General features: G+C 39.2%; 1 protein-coding gene across 3 annotated transcripts in view; it reads right to left on the minus strand.

Annotated features, from left to right (window-relative positions):
* adgrb2 (adhesion G protein-coupled receptor B2) overlaps positions 1 to 20212 on the minus strand; it is a 344222-nt gene that overhangs the window by 42698 nt on the left and 281312 nt on the right. For all 3 annotated transcript variants that reach the window (XM_055220590.2, XM_055220588.2, XM_073858267.1), the window contains 5 exons: positions 19763 to 19913; positions 15323 to 15392; positions 14072 to 14138; positions 9581 to 9666; positions 4708 to 4806 (listed from right to left, as the gene is read on the minus strand). In XM_055220590.2, the coding sequence (XP_055076565.2) occupies positions 4708 to 4806; positions 9581 to 9666; positions 14072 to 14138; positions 15323 to 15392; positions 19763 to 19913 (473 nt within the window). The remainder of the gene's footprint in view (positions 1 to 4707; positions 4807 to 9580; positions 9667 to 14071; positions 14139 to 15322; positions 15393 to 19762; positions 19914 to 20212) is intronic.

Genomic DNA, 20212 nt, shown 5'->3' on the forward strand with positions numbered 1-20212 from the left:
GGTCATTAAAAGCACACAATAGGTCCTTATGGTATAATATTGTATCCCAAAAGGTACAACAATGTGTTGTATACCCATAAAGGTACAAAAATTAACCTTTGAGGGTACCACCCTAGCTAAAGAAAAGGTACAGTTTAAAAAAAAATTCTGACATTGCAGGTAGATGCATTTATTGATAACCTACTTTCTTTTTAAGTCAAAAATAATGTTGATGCAGTTGAAATAAGTCTCAGCTTTCCTTTAAACATTAAATTATATAATTATTACATTTTTACTTGGCATGTTCACAAAAAGATAGCAAACAATGTTTAAATATTGACTTTCAAATTATTACATCATCAGTTAAACATTTTGCGACATCCTTTTATCTAGAGTTAATTTATTCAAGCTTAGTAACTACTGTAGCTAGAAACCTTAATACTTTTCCTGGGCCTGAGGTATATATAATTTTAGTATGATACTTGGTGGTTGGGAATGATGCATTTTATTCAGTTGCACTGTATCGATCAACATACTCTCTTCTTTTTATTCATGCGTTCTTTCAAATATTACAGAAGATAGCAGCATTTGTCACACCACATTAAAGATTTTTCAAACAACATTTATTGTTTGAATTTCCAAATGGAAGTTACTTGGAATTTTTAAGATAAAAAGAGTTTATACTTTCCACCCCTAATATAGCTCTTCTTCATAGGCAGCTATTGTGATCTCCAACTCAAAATATGTCTCAGGGGGCAAAAAAGGAAAGCTACTGTAACATGTTACAAAAAAGTTAAATATATAGTGCAAATTAATACAAAATAAAATCATTTATTTGTACTATTTCACTGTTAGTCATGTTATAATTTACTAAAAAATTAGAACTGAGTTTGTTTTTTGTGTGTCATATGTGTGTGTGTGTGGGTCAGCAAATTTGTTAAAAGCATGTGACTTGAGGCTCAGCTCTAACTGGCTTGTTTCAAATCCGCCTTGGGGCACAGGACTGTGTGCCCCAAACCCTCCCACTTTTGTTGTTAGCAAATCAATTTTGTTTTTCATTTTTTGACCTCATGTGATTGGATCGTTCTCAGAGTCTCATAACCGCAAATTATCTCGAGATGAAAGAAAATATGATTTTATCCTTACAAAATCACCCTTAACGGTGCGGTGTGTACTTTTTAGACGGATCTCTTGACAGAAATGCAAAATAATATACAAAACAATATTATCAGGGGTGTATAAAGACCTTTCATAATGAACCGTTATGTGTTTATTACCTTAGAACGAGACCTTTTTATCTACATGCACCCAGGGTCCCTTTACATGGAAGTCGCCATTTTGTGCCGCCATTTTTCTACAGAAGCCCTTGACAGACTAATTTTTTTACTAAGTTGTCTCCGACGATGACATGTGTGTCCGGTGGCAACTACCGTAGCTTTTCTATGTGTTTAAAAAAGTGAGAGGTGAGCAGTGGATTAAGCCATTGGTTGCAATATGCAACCTCACCACTAGATTCCGCTAACATTTACACACTGCACCTTTAACAAGGTGATAAGTTGAAGAATAAATAAAGGATTTAGGAGCTTGGACCAGACCGACCAGCAGGAGTCAAGTGATCGCGGCCGAGCTTACGCTTACTATTTTTAATAAATTTTTAATAAAATAAAACTCTAGAAAGGTCTAATTAATGTGATACAGTATTTGTTATTGGTATTTTGATAGAAACTATGGTAGCTCTTTGGTAAAGAATGAAAATACTTTATGACCTCATGTGATGGTGTGAAGTACACAATTACTCTTATCTCAAATGTGCAGGCACACATGATCTTCAGGCAAGCTCCCACACATGCTATTTTGCTTATAAAAAAAATATATATATATATTTTCTCTTCATGATGCAAATTACTGCCACCAACACAGCCAGTGTTTTCAAGCAGTTGCTAATCCTAAAGGAGTGTTTTGGTTCTGCATCACGCAGGGCATGTTTAGGTAAATATCAGGTGTGGGTAAAAGGTGTCCGTCTGGGCTCAGCCAAGCAAAGGCTCTCCACAGCTGGGCACCAATTTATTACGTTCACGCTGCACTGACTCAGTCTCCTACATGTGACTGACGCGAGACGGACATAAGCAATGAGTGAGAAGACAGACTGAGATAGAAAGATGAAGATTTGCTCATATGTTAAGATGAGTTTTACATATAAAAGATTTAGAGTTGACCTGCGCCAGATATTAAAAAAGAGCTCAAGCATGTCCTCATTAAACTAAACTATGGAGAGGCTGGATGAAGGTGGAATGCTGAAACAGTTATCAGAGTAGGTAATGGCGCTTTTCCATTGCATAGTACTCCACGGTTTAGGGTGAGGCCAGTCAGCTAACTTTGGTTAGCTTTTCCATCGAGTTTAGTAACACTGTGGGAGGGATTACGGGCGTGTCGTTATATTTGTGCTGCCTACTGCTGTGACATCATACAACTGAAAGCGTTGTTGGAATGCTATACATCCCCATACATTTATTTCTCAGTACACAACAAAATTAAAATTGACCACCACAAATAGATGTTTGCACCTCGTGTTTATCACTACCTCTGTCTCACATGACAGTTTCTGTACAAACACCCATGGGGTCAATCGACGCGCTCCGCTGAGCCGCATTTAAGTTGCATTTAAGCATAAATGTGAATGTGCGTTACGCGACTGTGCTGCCACAAACTGCAACTCTGGAAAAAACTGGTACAGTGTTCCTGATTCTCAACCTGTGGGTGTTTTATCGCTAAAAGGGAGTTTGGGAACTTACAGCAAAGCACAGATGACAACAGGTTTACACGAGACAGCGCAAGCTAGCACGAAGGTAAAGCTAATCTTTTACATTATAGCGATGACGCTGGTAGTGACGATTCTCTCAGACCAATCAGTGATCTACAGTGTTTTTGAGTCACGTTTTGGTATCAGCTCGGGTCGCTTGGAACCCCAACCAAAGTGGTACTAAAAAGTATCGGGTACTACGTACTGCACCCAGTGGAAAAGCCCCCAAAAGTAAGCTGACCCGACCCAAACCGTGGGGTACTATGCAATGGAAAAGCCCCATAAGGTAAGCAGTTGTTTATACTGTATATCCTCAGCGCTGTGATTGGTGGGATTATGTAAACATGGTCCTTTCAAACTTCCTTGCGAATCCTTTATGTTTTTGCTCATTTATACAAATGGAAGTCATATTATGGTACCACGCACTCAAAAAACCCAAACAAAGATAGAGAAATGCGGGTAGCAATAATGAGGTGAAAAACAAGAAAAGTAACAACCAAACAAAAAGACAGAAGAACAGAGAGCGATATCATTCATTTCATTATCATATCAAAAACATGTCTTCTCTGGCAAACACCAGAGATCTGATTTTCTCAAAACCAAAAGAACCAGAGGTGGCTTTTATGCCACACTTCAGTTCTTTCACCTCTTCAAAGAGCGCACCTCTACATGTTTGTGTATGTCTTTTATGCATATTAATAGGGCTGGGAATTTATTGCTTTCATTTAGTTAATTATATAAAAGTATGTTTTATGAATATGTTTATTTATACCTGATCTAAATGTACATTCTATAACAAGAAATTTGATTAATTTAAACCATGCACCTTATTATGCATGGGTATCAAGATACATTTTTCAAAGTCTGCAGTGTTCACAGTGAAAGATGTTAAAAAAGCTTTTAGTGGCAATACAATGGCCAAAGATTACATGTTGAATGCCATGTTTTATATAATGGTAAATAACTGGTGAATAGATTACTGTGGACAATAGACCGGTATTAGGCTTATCTACAAATACACTGAAATGACAACATATTAATCCACTTTTTGTAATGTCTATTCAATGCCTTTATAACTATACTGTAACTATGTATATAATCTTTAATTGGGAGCTTGTCTCAATACATAATAATAATAATATGTATGTGATAAACCTGAATAAATTAATATACAGTTGGGCAGTTTCCCAGACAGGGTTTAGATTAATCCAGGACTAGGCCTTATTTATATTAGTACATTAAAGGCGGGGTGTATGATCTCTGAAAGCCAATGTTGACATTTGAAATCACCTAAACAAACACGCCCCTACCCCAATAGAATTTGGACCTGTATTTGATAGACCCGCTCCAGACATACGCAACCCAGGCAACAATGTCGGTTAGTATGTAAAAAATTATTCATTGAATTTAATAATTTTTTTTAAGGTAAGTGGTTGCAATCAATTTATTTAAGCTACATTTAAACAAAAGTTTTATATTTTATTTTATTTTACTTTACTAATCTTTTTTGTTTAAATGTAGCTTAAATAAATTGATTGCAACCACTAACCTTAAAATTTTTTATTAAATTCAATGAATAATTTTTTTCAGTGTAGACACGCCCCATCCTGCTGATTGGCTACAAGTGTGTTTTGGTAGGTGCCCTTTTACAAAATGTTTTTAAAAAAATCATGGACCCCGCCTTAAAGTCATTTTTATTCAGCTCAAACATGCATTTTAGTCTGGGACTGGAATAAAGCCTGTCTGGGAAATCGCCCCTATATGTATTCAAATAAAAGACACCCCAAGTTTAGGATGTGCAGTCAGTGGGGCGGCTCTTCGAAGAATTTCTATCTCTTACTGTCAGTGTTGGGCTCTAGAGAAAAGAAAAGACAAGAAAGAGATGAAGAGAGAAAAGAGACAAAGAGAGAATATGGAATGGGACTAACATGGCGCTTCTGGCGGTAGAGCTGGACAAGGCGGTACTGGAGATCACCCCACACTTGGAGCATTTCAGGAGCAGCCTGCTACGTGCCTCCACTGGCGGGCTTCAGGACCCAACACACACACACACACAAACAAACAAACAACAGACACATGAGAAAGAGATGGATGTCACACACACATGAGGCAGAAGCAGGGAAGATGGGCAGGAATATGATACATACAGGATACCATACACAAACACACCAACACAAGCAGACGAACAAGAGAGATAAAAGGGTTGATCGCAGATTTGGGAGGGGAAATGAAAATAAACGCAAACAAAACAAGTGCACAGTGAAAGAGAGAGAAAAAAAAGAAAAAGAGGAAAATACAAAATTAAAGTAATTCCAACAGTACGGCATCAGCAATGACATTAACAACGACAGAGAGATATTTGCAATGAATATCACAGCATGAGAGAGAGAGAAAGAAAATGAGAAAAAACAGGAAAATGAGAAAATGGAGAGATAAAGCAGAAAGCGACTACAGATCATTAACAATAAGCACATGAGGCAGATGGGAGCTGCAAAGACCAACCTACTTTACCCGCTTACTGAAGTGTGTGCATGTGTTGTGAGAAAGATTTGTGTGGGTGTGAAAGCAGTCAGTCAGGAGTCGTACTTGGACAAATGTACACCGGCATACACCTGATAATGTCCGTGACCCCCCTTCACCCAATTTGTGTAAGCATTGTTAGAAAGCAGATCAGGTTGACTTCCCTCGGGTCATTAGCCAGGATGTTTTTCAGTTTTTAAAGAACCCTGCTACAATCCCCATCAGCTATATAAATAAAGTAGCATAGGGTTTAAAAAGCATGCTTTTTAAGAACGTTTTTTTTTTTTTTTTTTTGCTTTTATTGACAGACTAAAATATAGAGAGATGGGTGGAGAGATGGGAAAAGGACCGACAAAGGACCATAGGCTGGGACTCAAACTTGGGTTGCCAAAACCGCGTCTACGCTCTGTATCGGTGCACTGCCCACTACACCAGTGGCTCTGACAGCATGCTAACAATTTAAATGAGAAACAATAAATTTCTTATCAGAAAAGGCCATCTGTATCTGTATAAAGAGCAAACAGATGGGCCGGGTAACCCGGGAGAAGTGTTAGTGTTTTCGGCCAGTTAATTTGGGATTTTTTTAAGTGTGGATTGTGTATAATTAAGTGTATAACTTCTGTGCAACTAAGAATTCAAATTTAATTAACAAACATAGGCCAGCTCCTAACTTACTCGACTGTTTGATGCAATGCTGCTATATTGGCTGAATTAGACGTATTTAAATAAACAGCGGATGACAGCCGAGACTTTACAGTGTTTACAATATAAGTTGAATTAAAGGATGTTGTCTCCGATATTAAGATGGGATGGGAGATGCTATTTTAACACTGGATAAACCACCTTTCAAAATCTAATGGATGAATGGAATCCATCTGTTTGGTGCTTTAGCTGTTTAATTCACTGATGAGAAATCCTACGCTTGGCTGCAAACTCAGGTGCTCATGCATTATTGAACGCATTTTGTTTCAATCTCAATAATCATTTTGTGTCTGTTTTAAAAGGTTGATGGCTAATTAAGACCGTTAAGGAAACAAAAGACAGCCTTCATTTTATGGACTTGGTGAATGTGCACAAACCATCAGACATGTGGAAATGAGGGCCATGCAGGGTCAGCAGCTAAGAGCAAAAACAGTGAAAGTCAGCAAATGCTAATAAAGCTTAATACAGAGCTTTCAGGCATATTCAGTTCTGATTAGTCAAAAGATACAAAACAGAACAATTATATTCATTACAAGCCACAATACTTGCTACTTAGATCTTCCACATAGCAAAATAACTTTCATTAATTAATGGTTCGAATTTGCAGTAATACATTTATTTGCAGTATATATATATATATATATATATATATATATATATATATATATATATATATATATATATATATATCAGTGAGGAAAATAAGTATTTGAACACCCTGCAAGTTCTCCTTGACAGACTTAATCTAAAAAAATCCAGAAATCACAATTTATGTTTTTTTACGATTTATTTGTATAATACAGCTTGTATTGTATGAACACCTGAGAAAGTCAATGTTAATATTTGGTACAGTAGCCTTTGTTTGCAATTACAGAGGTCAAATGTTTCATGCAGTTTTTTAAATGGTTTGCACACACTGCAGGAGGGATTTTGGCCCACTCCTCCACACAGATATTGTCTAGATCAGTCAGTGCACGTCGCCCTGTCCCATGTGAAGAAAAATACCCCCAAAGCATGATGCTACCACTCCCATGCTTCACAGTAGGAATGTTGTTCTTGGAATGGTACTCATCATTCTTTTTCCTCCAAACACATTTAGTGGAATTATGACCAAAAAGTTATATTTTGGTCTCATCTGACCACATGACTTTCTCCCATGACTCCTCTGGATCATCCAAATGGTCATTGGCAAACTTAAGACGGGCCTGGACATGTGCTGGTTTAAGCAGGGGAACCTTCCGTGCCATGCATGATTTCAAACAACTTTTCAGGTCATTGACCAGCTTCTCCCGTGTAGTTCTGGGCTGATTTCTCACCTTTCTTAGGATCATTGAGACCCCACGATGTGAGATCTTGCATGGAGCCCCAGTCCAAGGGAGATTGACAGTTATGTTTAGCTTCTTCCATTTTCTAATGATCTTTTTTACCAAGCTGCTTGGCAATGTCCCCCTCGCCCTTTCCAGCCTTGTGGAGGTGTACAATTTTGTCTCTAGTGTCTTTGGACAGCTCTTTGGTCTTGGCCATGTTAGTAGTTAGATTCTTACTGATTGTATGGGGTGGACAGGTGTCTTTATGCAGCTAAAAAAAAAAATCATATATTGTGATTTCTGGATTTTTTTATTTAGATTATGTCTCTCGCAGTGGACATCCACCTACAATGACAATTTCAGATCCCTCCATAATTTCTATGTGGGAGAACTTGCAAAATATATATATATATATATTTACAATAATTTATTTAATCATAGATCAAATGTTGTGTCAGATTGCATATGTATGCTGGAAGTACAGATGCACAAACACAGGCTGCGTCTGAAACCCAATGACTTTGGCGCCATAAAGGCAGCTCTGGGAAACGCATTAGAACAGCTTTCATAGGCAGTGTAATTAAATTCTGTTTGAAATATAAACAGACAGCACCGTTGTGATAACTAATCCCATATTTGAAAACTACAATACACATTTCTCGCTAGAAATGGAATCAGAAGGTGTAAAAGTGAAATTATAACCTTGTTTTCACAAAATTTTTGCTCCAGACGCTTTCTTGTCAGCCATTTTATTTTTTCAATCTCCACCAGGCTCGACCAATTACATTCCCCGCACAAACAGATAGAATTGTAGGACAAGAGGATGAAGGTATCTCAGGAGTTAGAAAGTACAGCAAACATTGCATTCGGACATGCCTTCATGTTTTGGAGATTTTAGAATTTTCAGACACAGAGGAAAAAATCTCAATGACTGAGTGTGTGGGCCCTATTTTAACGATCTAAGCGCATTGACTTTAGACCAGGTTTTTGTTGATCAATGGCGTAGTCTATTTTAGTTGCCTCAAAATAACAACGCGCCAACAATGCGCCTGAACACACCTCGTTTTCAGACCAGAACGCCCATGGGCGCAAGAGGGGGCGCAAATGCATTTGCTATTTAAACAACGTGGCGCTAAACGTGAAAATTAGGGTGGAAACTAGCGAAAGACACTTGCGTCGCGCATCTGATTGCGAATATGTAAATGTAAAAGCTGGAAAATCTTTGTATAAAAGCCACTAGCTGAAATAAATCCATAGTTAGCCATTGCAGCTCCCAATATGCATTGATCTCCTTGCACATAAACATTATAAAAACAGAAAAATGAAAAAGACAAATCAATTAGGGCAAAACTGCAAAACGTACTTTTGCCTGGAGGGATTACAAATAACCAGTCATTGGATTAGCTCAGATCTCTGATTAGCTTCTCATTCAATTAGCAAGACCCAGAGTTTCATGCCAAGGCATCTGTATGGTGGTCCACCAAGCAATACCACAGTTTTAAACAGCATTTGTACAACACGCGTGCACAATAGAAAAGCTATTAGCCCTCAGAAGCAATAACTTAGCTGCGCTTTGAGCACTAAAGCTGTTCACATTAAGTTAGGCCTGAAATGCATTTAGTATACAAGATTGCAAAAAGACACATTTTTTTTAAGCTGGCTGACCTCTGAGCTAAGTCAAACAACGTAGTGCACTTATCTTTGTTTAAAAATGGGAATTGTGTTGTGGCATTAGTTTAATTAAAGAGGGAGGGCGTGTATATATCTGTGAGAATGCTCTTGAAGGTTACAGGCAGAAGATCCATGGAGCAGAATGGAATATTCAGCGTGGTTTATCTTCCGGTTTGAGGTGAGGGATGGGACATGCCACACATTAACACAAGTGTTTAATGGATCACTCAGCTTTGCGTCCAATCGTACAAAGGCATAACAGAATGAGCATTTTAAAAGCACAATGACTCCTTGATCCTGTCAGTAGGTGCAGTTACATGAGCAATGAATACACACTTAGCTAATGACAGAGCTATCAGAGAACTGGCTTGGGGTTAGCAGGCAAGCAAATCAATAAGTCCATTAATGAAGCTGTCATATCTTGGCTTTCAGTGCTATGTTTTTTAACTTTTAGTGGCAGCGTGAGTGCGTGTTTGAGTAATTCATATAGGACGTACAAAGGTTTGACAGCATATTTTTAAACATTCAATAGGCCAGCGGTAAATGAGTGGCTTGGTGCATTTCCAAAAGCAGATAAGTCATCATGTTGACCTTCACTTACCCTGCTCTCTGCTTTTTGGACTTGTCTGAGATGCCATCTCTAGACATGAGCTTGTTGAAGACCACTATTCCAATTAGCATGTTGACCTGCAGGAATAAGACAGTGGCTTTGTTAGACAGGGCAAGCATTTGGTTAAAACAAATACAGATAGTGTAATGTTACATGAACCAAGCTGGTTTATGTTTCATGATACTGGTCCAGTACTGGTCTAGCTGGTGGACCAGCCTAACTATCCTCTTTACTGCCACAACTGTTTTTTTAGGGGAAGACAGCTGAGCTAGTTAACACCGAGCTTGTTAGTTCAGAAACACACCAGTGTCCCAAACCAAATAGACACACACAGAAACACATACTGTACTGATTCAGCAATGCTGTCCTTCTAAGCTTCCTTCCGAACTTTTTGACTCCACTTACTGCCTCAAGCAATTGATTCACTTTTGGACGTCTTTTAGAGAGTCTATGCCGCGAACTTTGCATATTTTTAAGAATCCAATGTTTAGCTGATCATGTTAACTGGTCATTATTATCCACGTACACACGACTGATTCTCTTCCTCAATGGAATGTCGGAGCTTTGTTTTCCAGGGACCGAAACAAATCGCGACACTCACGTCTCCTGGAAATCCGGTATATTTCAACCAATCAAAGACGACTTCGACATTCCCACAGGGTTTCCAGAAAAGTGTATGATAAACATCAGACGTTTAGCCAACATTCTGTGGGCGTGACGTCTGAGGCTGAGACTAGTCTCCTTGTGGCTACAACCACACTATGTAAGTTGTGTAGTCGGGTTGGAGCACACAGACCCATTACTTACAGCTCCACGTGCTTGGTTGACATGGTTTTCAAATGACTTTCTGCATTCATCGGTTCTATTAACAAATTTACGTCTATTACCCTGATTACGGCGAGCCTATACAACAACAGTATGTACAACACCGTTAACAGACAATTGCATTTTTTAACCAACTGGGGAAGCCATGAGCCAGTCTTACATAGTGCCGCTTTAAAATATTAAATTCTTTGTCTTTTGATTTACATACTGTTTGTCAGAAGCACACTTAACTCTTTCCCCCCCATTGACGAGATATCTCGTCAATCAAGAGAAAACGCTTCCCCGCCAATGACAAGTATTTCCGTATTTCGGCAATACCGCTATTATCCACTAGGTGGCGCCCTTCCGCAACTTTTTAAACCCGGAAGTATTGCCCTATGGCAAGCTGCTGCATGTCCGTGTCTGTTTTAAAGATCGCTCTGAATGGGATCTCTATGAAAAGTCCGTCACAATAATGGAATTATCTCTGCTTTTTGCTCAAAATGTGGTGTTTTTGCAGAAACCTACCCATATTCAAAAGCTGATAACAAAAGAACTACTCAGGGTAGGATGAAACTGTTTTTTTGTCTGAAAGCAGAGGGTCTGTTCTTTCATTTGGTATATTGTGTGTTTATATATTTGAAGAAGAACATTTTCTGGAAGGCATTAAACTTTTGGTAAAATCATGAAAAACGCTGGCGCTGGCTGGCAACTTTTTTTAAAAACGCTGGCGGTGAAAGAGTTAATATGAAATTCTTTGTCTTTTTATTTACATACAGTTTGTCAGTGGAAAACACTTAATAAATGTAATCAAACAGGGGCTTTTACTCTTTCCCCACCATTGACGAGTTAACTTGTCAATTAAGCAAAAACACTTCCCTGCCAATGACGGGTTTTCCGGCAATCCATATTTCTGCTACTATCCACCAGGTGGCGCTCTTAACTTATAAAACCTGAAAGTATCCCCTTAGGTCAAACAATTCAAACTCCTTGTATGATTTGAGGATCGCTCTGAATCTGATCTCTAACAAAAGTCTTTTACAGAAATGCAATTATCTTAAAAATTTTTATTATATTAAATATTTTTAAAGAAACCTACCCATATTTGAGAGATGATAAAAAGAGAACAAATGAAGGTAGGATGAAACTTTTTTTGTTGTTGTTTGAAAGCAGAGGGTCTGTTCTTTTATTTGATATATTTTATATTATAAATTTAAAGAAGAACATTTTCTGGAACGCATTAAACTTTTGTGAAAATTATAAAAAAATGTTGGCTACTTTTTTTTAAAACACGGGGGGCGAAAGAGTTAAAGGTGCAGTGTGTACATTTTAAGAGGATCTATTGAGAGAAATGCCATACAATATGCATAACTATATTTTCAGTGGTGTATAAAGATCTTACAGAATGTACTATAAAGTTTTTATTACCTTACAATGAGACATTTTTTTACATACACCCTCGTCTGCTTACATGGAAGTTGCCATTTTGTGCCGCCATGTTTCTACAGTAGCCCTTAACGGACAAACTGCTCTACAGAGTGCGTTTCGCTATTATACTGTCTCAGACGACAAGATGTTTGTCCTGTGGCGGCTAGCATAGATTCTATATGTGTTTCGGTAAGCGATGGACTGAGCCGTTAGGTGCCACTAAAATCTACACACAGCACCTTTAACAGATTTAATTACAAAGAACATCTGAACTCTACAATGTAAACATATTTCACTGACTTATTTTGCATTGACCAGTGTTGCTGTAACTTTTAGAAATAAGTTGAAATTGCTTAACTTATTTTGATGAGTTCAAGTAATGCAAAAACATTTCAAATACACTAGCTCAAATAACTGGTAAAGCCAATTTGATTGTACTTAAAGTTTAAGGGTGCCCAATTTTACATTGAACTGTACATGAAAAACAACACTATGGCAATCACAGTGTCTAATAAGTGAAAGAATATGTGCTGCTTATTGCAGGAGGCCTGCAGCACTTTATAAAACACAATAAGTTGAAAATAAAATATTGCTGCATGGTGACCTCTGTCTTCAGAGACATCTACAGCAATGGTTCGCTAACAGCCGTGATGGGTAGATTTGAGACTGGATGCAAATGAGTGTGTGGAACAGTAATCTCCTTATGTCCCACAACCCTTCTCTCTCCCAGCAGATTGTTGTCTAGTCCGCTCCAACCAGCTGTCCACCGCACACACTGAGTACTAAAGAGAAGCTTAGACTAAAGCATCGGAAAAACTGTACACATCTGCACGCCTGAACCTTCAGTATACATAGAGTAGATTTAGAGTATAAGCCTAGTCTGTCTATATGTCTGTTTCCTTTGTTTTACAATGTACGGCAGATTTCTTGTTTTTTTTATAAGACTGTCATGCACTTTCTGTTCAGTGACATCATTACTAAGTCACCTGATCTGCAAAAAAAACCTTCCAGTTTTCCTACAACTAAGCTGTACTGGGAACTCTCCTTGAGAAATGTGGAGTTACATATTTACCAGCAAGAGATATATGGGGCCACGCTAACAAGCCACACCTCAATTGATTCTACAATGGTGCCTTAACCGAGACTACTGTTGATTTATGTCTACAAACACGAAACAAATCAGACCCTTTTAGCTCTGCTCCAAGTACATTATTGAACTCGCCAAGCGTGCGGCATGTCGTCACGCACAGTTTGCATTCCGATCATACAAAGTCCTTGCTAAGACAATGGCTCTCTGTTCAACTATTTGCTAGAGGCAAAATTAATTATTTTTTCCATTAATTAGATTTGGCTCTCAGAGGAGGGCGGCAGCATCTCCAGATGCCCAAATCTCATTTACAGTTGTTTGTTTGAGTGGGCCGCTTGACGGCACAACCAGGAAACAAACAACGCAAATCATATCTGACCATGGAAAAACACGCAAGTGCATCGAGCGAAACAGCACCTGAGACCGGACTGTGGATTAAATGTAAACACATGGTCGCTTTGGGCCGATAGGCTCATCGAGTTTGCTAATGCACGTGGTATACATAGTAAACAGTATGTATGTTTTTAATAGGAAAGGTCACCAGATTTTTTTCTCTTTGACTCTGGGTGTGATGTGTTTCAAATTGATATTAAAGGGGACATTTCACAATAATTTTTTAAGATGTCAGATAAATCTTTTGTGTCCCTAGAGTACGAATGTGAAGTTTTAGCTCAAAATACCCCACAGATAATTTATTAAAACATGTTAATTTTTTTTTTTTTGGGTGTGTCCTTTAAAATGCAAATGAGCTAATGAAATGCAAACACTGATCACCATAATGGTTGTTTGTTGAAATTGAAAGTCAATTGTGCTTCAGTTATCTTTATTTCTTTCTCTTTCTCTCTGCACTAAATGGTAGTGACGTGGTTGGATAGTGCAGATTAAGGGGCGGTATTATTATAAGAAGATCCCCTTCTGACATCACAAGGGGAGCCAATTTTCAATTACCTATTTTTTCACATGCTTGCAAAGAGGTTTACCAAAACTAAGTTACAGGGTTGTTCTTTTTTATATTCTGTAGGTTGGTTGAAGCACTGGGGACCCAATTATAGCACATAAACATGGAAAAAGTCAGATTTTTATTATATGTCCTCTTTAAAGTGGGCAGAGCTCATGCTGATGGCATATGCACCCTGTAAAATTGAAGACAGTTTGAAACCTACCAGTACAATGACAGCAGCAGGGCCAACAAATGCATAGAGAAGCCCGCCTTCCAAAGACAACCAGCAACTAAAATGAATAAAGAGAGAAAGAAAGAAAGAGAGAGAGAGAGAGAGAGAGAGAGAGAGAGAGAGAGAGAGACTTAAGCATAGCAACATTACAGACAAAATGGGGTCTGCAAACAAAAGAAAAAATATAATAAGAGAAAAAATATGTTTTATTCAAATTACCTTATACTGTTACTACTCACTAAAACACATTAACACAAACATCCTATGCATTGTATTCACTAACCACCCACAACCTACGCCCACAATTGTTGTTACCGTCAATGGAAAGCAGGTAAAAGAGAATGTAAATAGAAAACCATGTTTATATCATTATTCTTTGAACCGGGTGCTAATGGGCCCAATTCATTCTGTCTTGGACTCTTTCCAGCACCAAATTCATACCCTTATTAAGAAATTAGAGATGATGCTTCACACAACCTCTTTATTATACTGCTTCATCCTACCGCCTCTGTCTAACTCGCACCCGCCCTGAGCGAGACTCGAACGACAATCGGTCCGGCATGGGAGTCGGGCGCTCTAACAAGGAAGCTAAAGACCAAGACCTCTAGTTTCTGTCGGTAGAGGTCAGGTGGTGAGGTTTGCTTACAGCGCAGCTCTCAAACACTAGCTGACCTCAGTTACTGTACACTTCCACTTCCTAAAAATATCACATTGTTAAATTACTTTCAATGCAAAGAGCAAATATATGCTGAGGAAATGTTCTTTGTTGCACTAAGTACAGTACATGCACTCAATTATACGTAAATTTGTATGCTCAGAGTGGAATCTATAATTTTATGCATACGCTGTCACTAATATGAGTGCAATGTTTAGCCTGCAAAGATGAGAGTGACTATTAGGTAAACAAGCAGTTATCTAGTCAGGGTTATGTGAGGAGATGGACTTCCTGGCACAGTGTCCATAACTTGTCCTTTCAACTGAATCCATGAATCCATGTGGCAGATGCACCCAATTAAAGCTCTCAAAGGCCACATTGTATTTAACTTTCGTGACTGAATAGTCAGGAAGCACCCTTATTTAAATCAATTGGTTTGTGAAGTAAGACGGTATTAAATGCAAATATGCTAAGCAGCATCTATGGCCACTAAATGAGGAACTACGCAGGTGGCATTTGTTAAAAATGTAAGCAATCTTTCTTTTTACTGTCTTCTTGTGAAACTACACGGGATTTGGGATACTCACTAATTTGGCGTGCCGTAACCTCTAGCCCGGGTGAAGCCCACAGATACAGCAACCACAAGGGCAGGAAGACCTGCGGGGAAAAAAACGTCTACAATGAAGAAAACAATGTAATGGAAGCAAACCGTTTTTTACATTAAACTGCTCACCCAACGAAAGGGAAGCCCTGCTAAAGGCAAAAGTATAAATGGTACATGCAATCCAACCTTATTTCACCCTTTAGTTTGCAGGATTGTTTTTTTAGAAGCACTAATAGCATATAGCCTGAGGCTGAAGGGGAAGTTATCTGAAGAAATGTACTCTCACGTCGGTACCTTTCTTTAGCTTGTGCCCTTTTCATGGACAAATGCACATGTCGTACAGGTACACAATTCCCTTTGCGCCCAGTGCCCTTCCAGACCCCAGACACACTACTTTAGTGAAAAAACAACCCCCTGTGAGTCAGTGTAAACGTTTTTGAGTGCTCTGTGGGGAAAGAACTCAAAGCGTGAACTGTGGCCCTCTTATTTCAGCACTGTGCATGCTGTGAGTGACTGGCTTTTAACCGAATAATGTTGTCAAACGCCGTGAGGTCTGAACATCATCAAATCCTTATTATCGCTGTGGCATTTTGCCTGCAAAATGTTCTACAAATATCAAATCGTTGTCTTCTACCGGTAAACAGTTTGGAGAGATCAATTATTTAACTGCAAGAAATTCAAATACAATCCAGCAAACCGACACACACTTTTTTGATTGGTCTCTTTACTTCCCTACTGAAAAATCCAGCATAAGCTGGTGAGCTGGTTTTAGCTGGTATTGCTGGTGTAGCAAGCTTGTCTAGCTGTGTTTTGGTCACCTTTTAAGCTGGTCTAGCTGGATTAAGCTGGTCAGGCTGGAAGACCAGTTGACCTACCAGCTTGACCAGCTTTGCCAGGCTGGGAGGACCAGCTTAAACCAGCTACCAGCTTATGCTGGTCTTAGCTGGATTTTCCATTAGGTTTATCAGTCCGTGGGAGGTTCTTGGTCCATTTAAGATCTTTGTTGCAGTTAAAGGTCTGGCTACATGAACACACTTCTTTCTGTGTCTATGGCCCTGTTTATACCAGGTTTAAACAGCCCCTACATCAGTGTGCAGCGAGATCTTCCTGGCTTTCCCTGCTGGTAGCATCCCGATTGTGTTTGCCATCACAGTCAGGGAGGCCAGCTTTAGTCATGTGCTAATTAGACTTTTCCGTTCTGTTCTCTGTGTGCCACGTCCACACATAATGAGCTCTCCTCTGAAATATTCATGCAATTAACAAAGCTCTGATTAACGCTGGAAATTACAGCAATTAGAAAAACTCTGCTTTGGAGGGCAAAGACGTTGAAAGAAAGGGAAAGAAAGAGCTACAAATGTAATATGCAACAAATAAACACGAGTTTGATCTGGGTAAAAGTGTGATCATTTCCTAAACCACACAATGCAAATGCTGTTTTTAAATCTGGTCAATGTAAATATGCTGGATACCTTGGATACCTTGACTATGAAGACTTGCATGCTTTAATACTTTATATTTGCCTTCTAATACTGAAATCTATTGATAGAAACATATTAAATACTAAAAACCAAGTTGCCTCAACAGGTACAACCCACCAAGCAACGTGTCAGAAAATAATCATATTGTACATTCTGAGTAATGTGGATGCTTTCTAATAATGTTCTGTTGTCTCAGCCTCACTCTTCCAATACTCAACCTGCAAAGGGCAACTATGAACTAATGGAAGCGATAGTGGATCAATAAGTTACAAAACAAATGCGCTAGCCCCTGCAACTGCTTAAATTTCCTTTCAGATCTTTCCTGTGTTCGGGAGACAGACACCATACAATGCATTTCTTATCAAAGATCAAACATCTCCATCCGGCAGCACAGCAATAACATTGAGCTCCGTGACACGTATGGTTTGGATGGAAGCAAACCGACATGCCAGACAATGAAACGTGCTTTAATCGAAAAAAGTGGCACGGTATACTGCTGCATCAATTATTTGGATGAAAAGGCTGCGGTGTTGTTAGCATTTCAATAAAATCACTTCAATCACTTCCACACTGCTGGAAAAGCAGCTTGTAGCTGCGCTTTTGTATGGTTACAGCAGCTGGTGACGTCACCATTTAATCACTCGGATCACAAATGTGTGACCGTACACTGTGGAAAGCAGCTTTTCCCATAACAAATGTAACCATAGAGTTTAAAAGGTTAACTTGAATTTTCCAGTATGATACGGTAACTGGTTTCTCTTGGTCCAGATAGATTAATAGCTGGCCTACCAGCAACCAAAAGGTGATAACGCGAACAAGCAGGTTTGTTAAAGGAATAGTCTACTCATTTTCAATATTAAAATATGTTGTTGCCTTAACTAAGAAATTTTAACACATCCCTCTATCATCTGTGTGCGTGCACGTAAGCGCTGGAGCGCGCTGCGACGCTTCAAAAGCATTTAGCTTAGCCCCATTCATTCAATGGTACCAATCAGAGATAAAGTTAGAAGTGACCAAACACATCAACGTTTTTCCTATTTAAGACGAGTAGTTATACGAGCAAGTTTGGTGGTACAAAATAAAACGTAGGGCTTTTCTAAGCGGATTTAAAAGAGGAACTATATTTTATGGCGTAATAGCACTTTTGGGAGTACTTCGACTCGGCGCAGTAACACCCTCCCTCTCCCATTATGAGAGTGAGAAGGGGAGCGGACTTTTCAGGCGAGTCGAAGCACTCCCAAAAGCGCCACCACGCCACACAACACAGCTCCCCTTTTAAATCCGCTTAGAAAAGCGCCACGTTTTATTTTGTACCACCAAACTTGCTCGTATAACTACTCGTCTTAAATAGGAAAAACGTTGATGTGTTTGGTCACTTCTGACTTTGTCTCTGATTGGTGCCATTGAATGAATGGGGCTAAGCTAAATGCTGTCGAAGCGTCGCGGCGCGCTCCGGCGCTTGCGTGCACGCGCGCAGATGGTGGAGGGATGTGTCAACAGTTCTTGGTTGGGGTGGTGACATATTTTAATGTTGAAAATGAGTAGACTATTCCTTTAATAAATGATGGATGGTCGATCACCTTGTACCGCTAATGACCAGCTAGAATGACCAACTAGAAAGCACCTACCTTACCTCAAAATGTGGTGGACAGTTTAACCTTTTAAGTGTTGAGTTTTGATTTGCATAACTAAAACTACTGGCTTGAGTTTTTTATGCACATGATAGAAGAATTAGTGCATAAAATGTTGTATTGCATCAGGATATGGGCAAAAACAAGGTGGTATTATAGCATTAATGATCTGTGCTTATAGTTGGTGGCAGTAAGTGCACTATTTAGGGTGCAAACCTCTGTTTAATGGAGCAAACACAGCAGGCTGCCACTTTAAAGACGGCAAAATAGAGGACAACAGTGTCGTATTCACTAATAATTGATTTATTTTTTATTAGTGGCAAAAACGTTTATTTTAGTACTTATGTGCTTGTTTTGGGTGTGCAGAGTTCCCACGCCTTAGTTAACTTCAAATTCAAGGACCTTTCAAGGACTTTCCAGGTCCAATATCCTCAAATTCAAGGACTAAATGTGGGGACACATTTCAAGTGAGAGCAAGGTTACATTGTGTTACCCTTTTAAGATACATTGTTACAGTTCCCTTTCGAGGGAACTCACCCTGCGTCACTGCGGTGACACTTTGGGGACGCCTCCAGGGGTAAGTGCGTCCGAATATGTATATCAAATTCAACCAATGGTGAGGCTTAACGACAAAGACAGGTTGACGCGGGAGCAGGAAGTATATCGCTATCTGAAATATTGCCAAAAACGGCATTACAGGGAAGCAGGAAGGCGGGTAAGGGAGACGCAGCGTCTCGCTCCCTTCTAAGGGAACAACAGTTACATACGTAACCCGAGATGTTTTTATGTGTCAAACACAACTATGCAAAAAAGCATTTTGGTATGAATCAACAAGCGCATACAAAAGATATAAGCACTTAAAGCGAACAGTTTAGCACGTGTGCTTATAAAGTCTAGAATTTTTGCGATATTATCCTACACTACACAGGGAAAAATATGGATTTTTTCCAGACAACTTCTTGCATAAAATAGATTCAAGCACTTTCAACGACATGTATCTATGTATGTATATTTACAAAAACTTCCCAGGGCCTTGATTTTTTTTCCCAGATTCACCAACTTTCAAGGATTTCAAGGACCTGTGGGAACCCTGGGTGTGGAAACATGCCTAGCAGCATGAAAACCATGAATGAAAGCTGACTAGCAGTGAATGCCTCACAAGCAGCTGGCAAAGTCACCATTTGATCACTCAGATCGCAAATGTGTGACCGTACACTGTGGATAACAGCTTTTCCCATCAAACATGTGACCGTATAGGGTTAACATTCATTTTCCAGCCCTTCAAAAACAAATACTGTGCGTGCGGTTCCATACCCCAGCCCAGGCACAGGAAACGCTTTCGAATGAGGCGGGATCTCATCTTGCCAATCACGGCCAGGTAGGACTGCCACGCCTCTGTCAGCACCCAGCAGAAAGAGGCCAGAAAGAAGAAGTGCAAAAAGGCAGCAGTCACAGTGCACAGCCCCTAGAGAGAAAAGATGAAGAGAGAAACAGAAATGAGAAACAGTGAGAAACCATGCAAAGATAAAGAGCGTGCATGCAGAGGTGCAAATGGCTCTCAGCTGTTTGTTATCGAAGCCAAGAAGGTGGAGAGAGATAGGGGAGGAATAAAGTGATTGATGAGTGAAGTGGGAAAGAGCTGGAGACAATAAGGAAAATCGACTTTGAAAGAAATCCACTCGGTTCCACTGTTGTGTGCAAATTAGATGTATCAGCACATTCTCTCTGGGTGTTTCTGAATTAAGCTAACACACTTCAAAAGTA

This window comes from Misgurnus anguillicaudatus, chromosome 20 (assembly GCF_027580225.2).
Source record: "Misgurnus anguillicaudatus chromosome 20, ASM2758022v2, whole genome shotgun sequence".
NCBI classification, from domain to species: domain Eukaryota; kingdom Metazoa; phylum Chordata; class Actinopteri; order Cypriniformes; family Cobitidae; genus Misgurnus; species Misgurnus anguillicaudatus.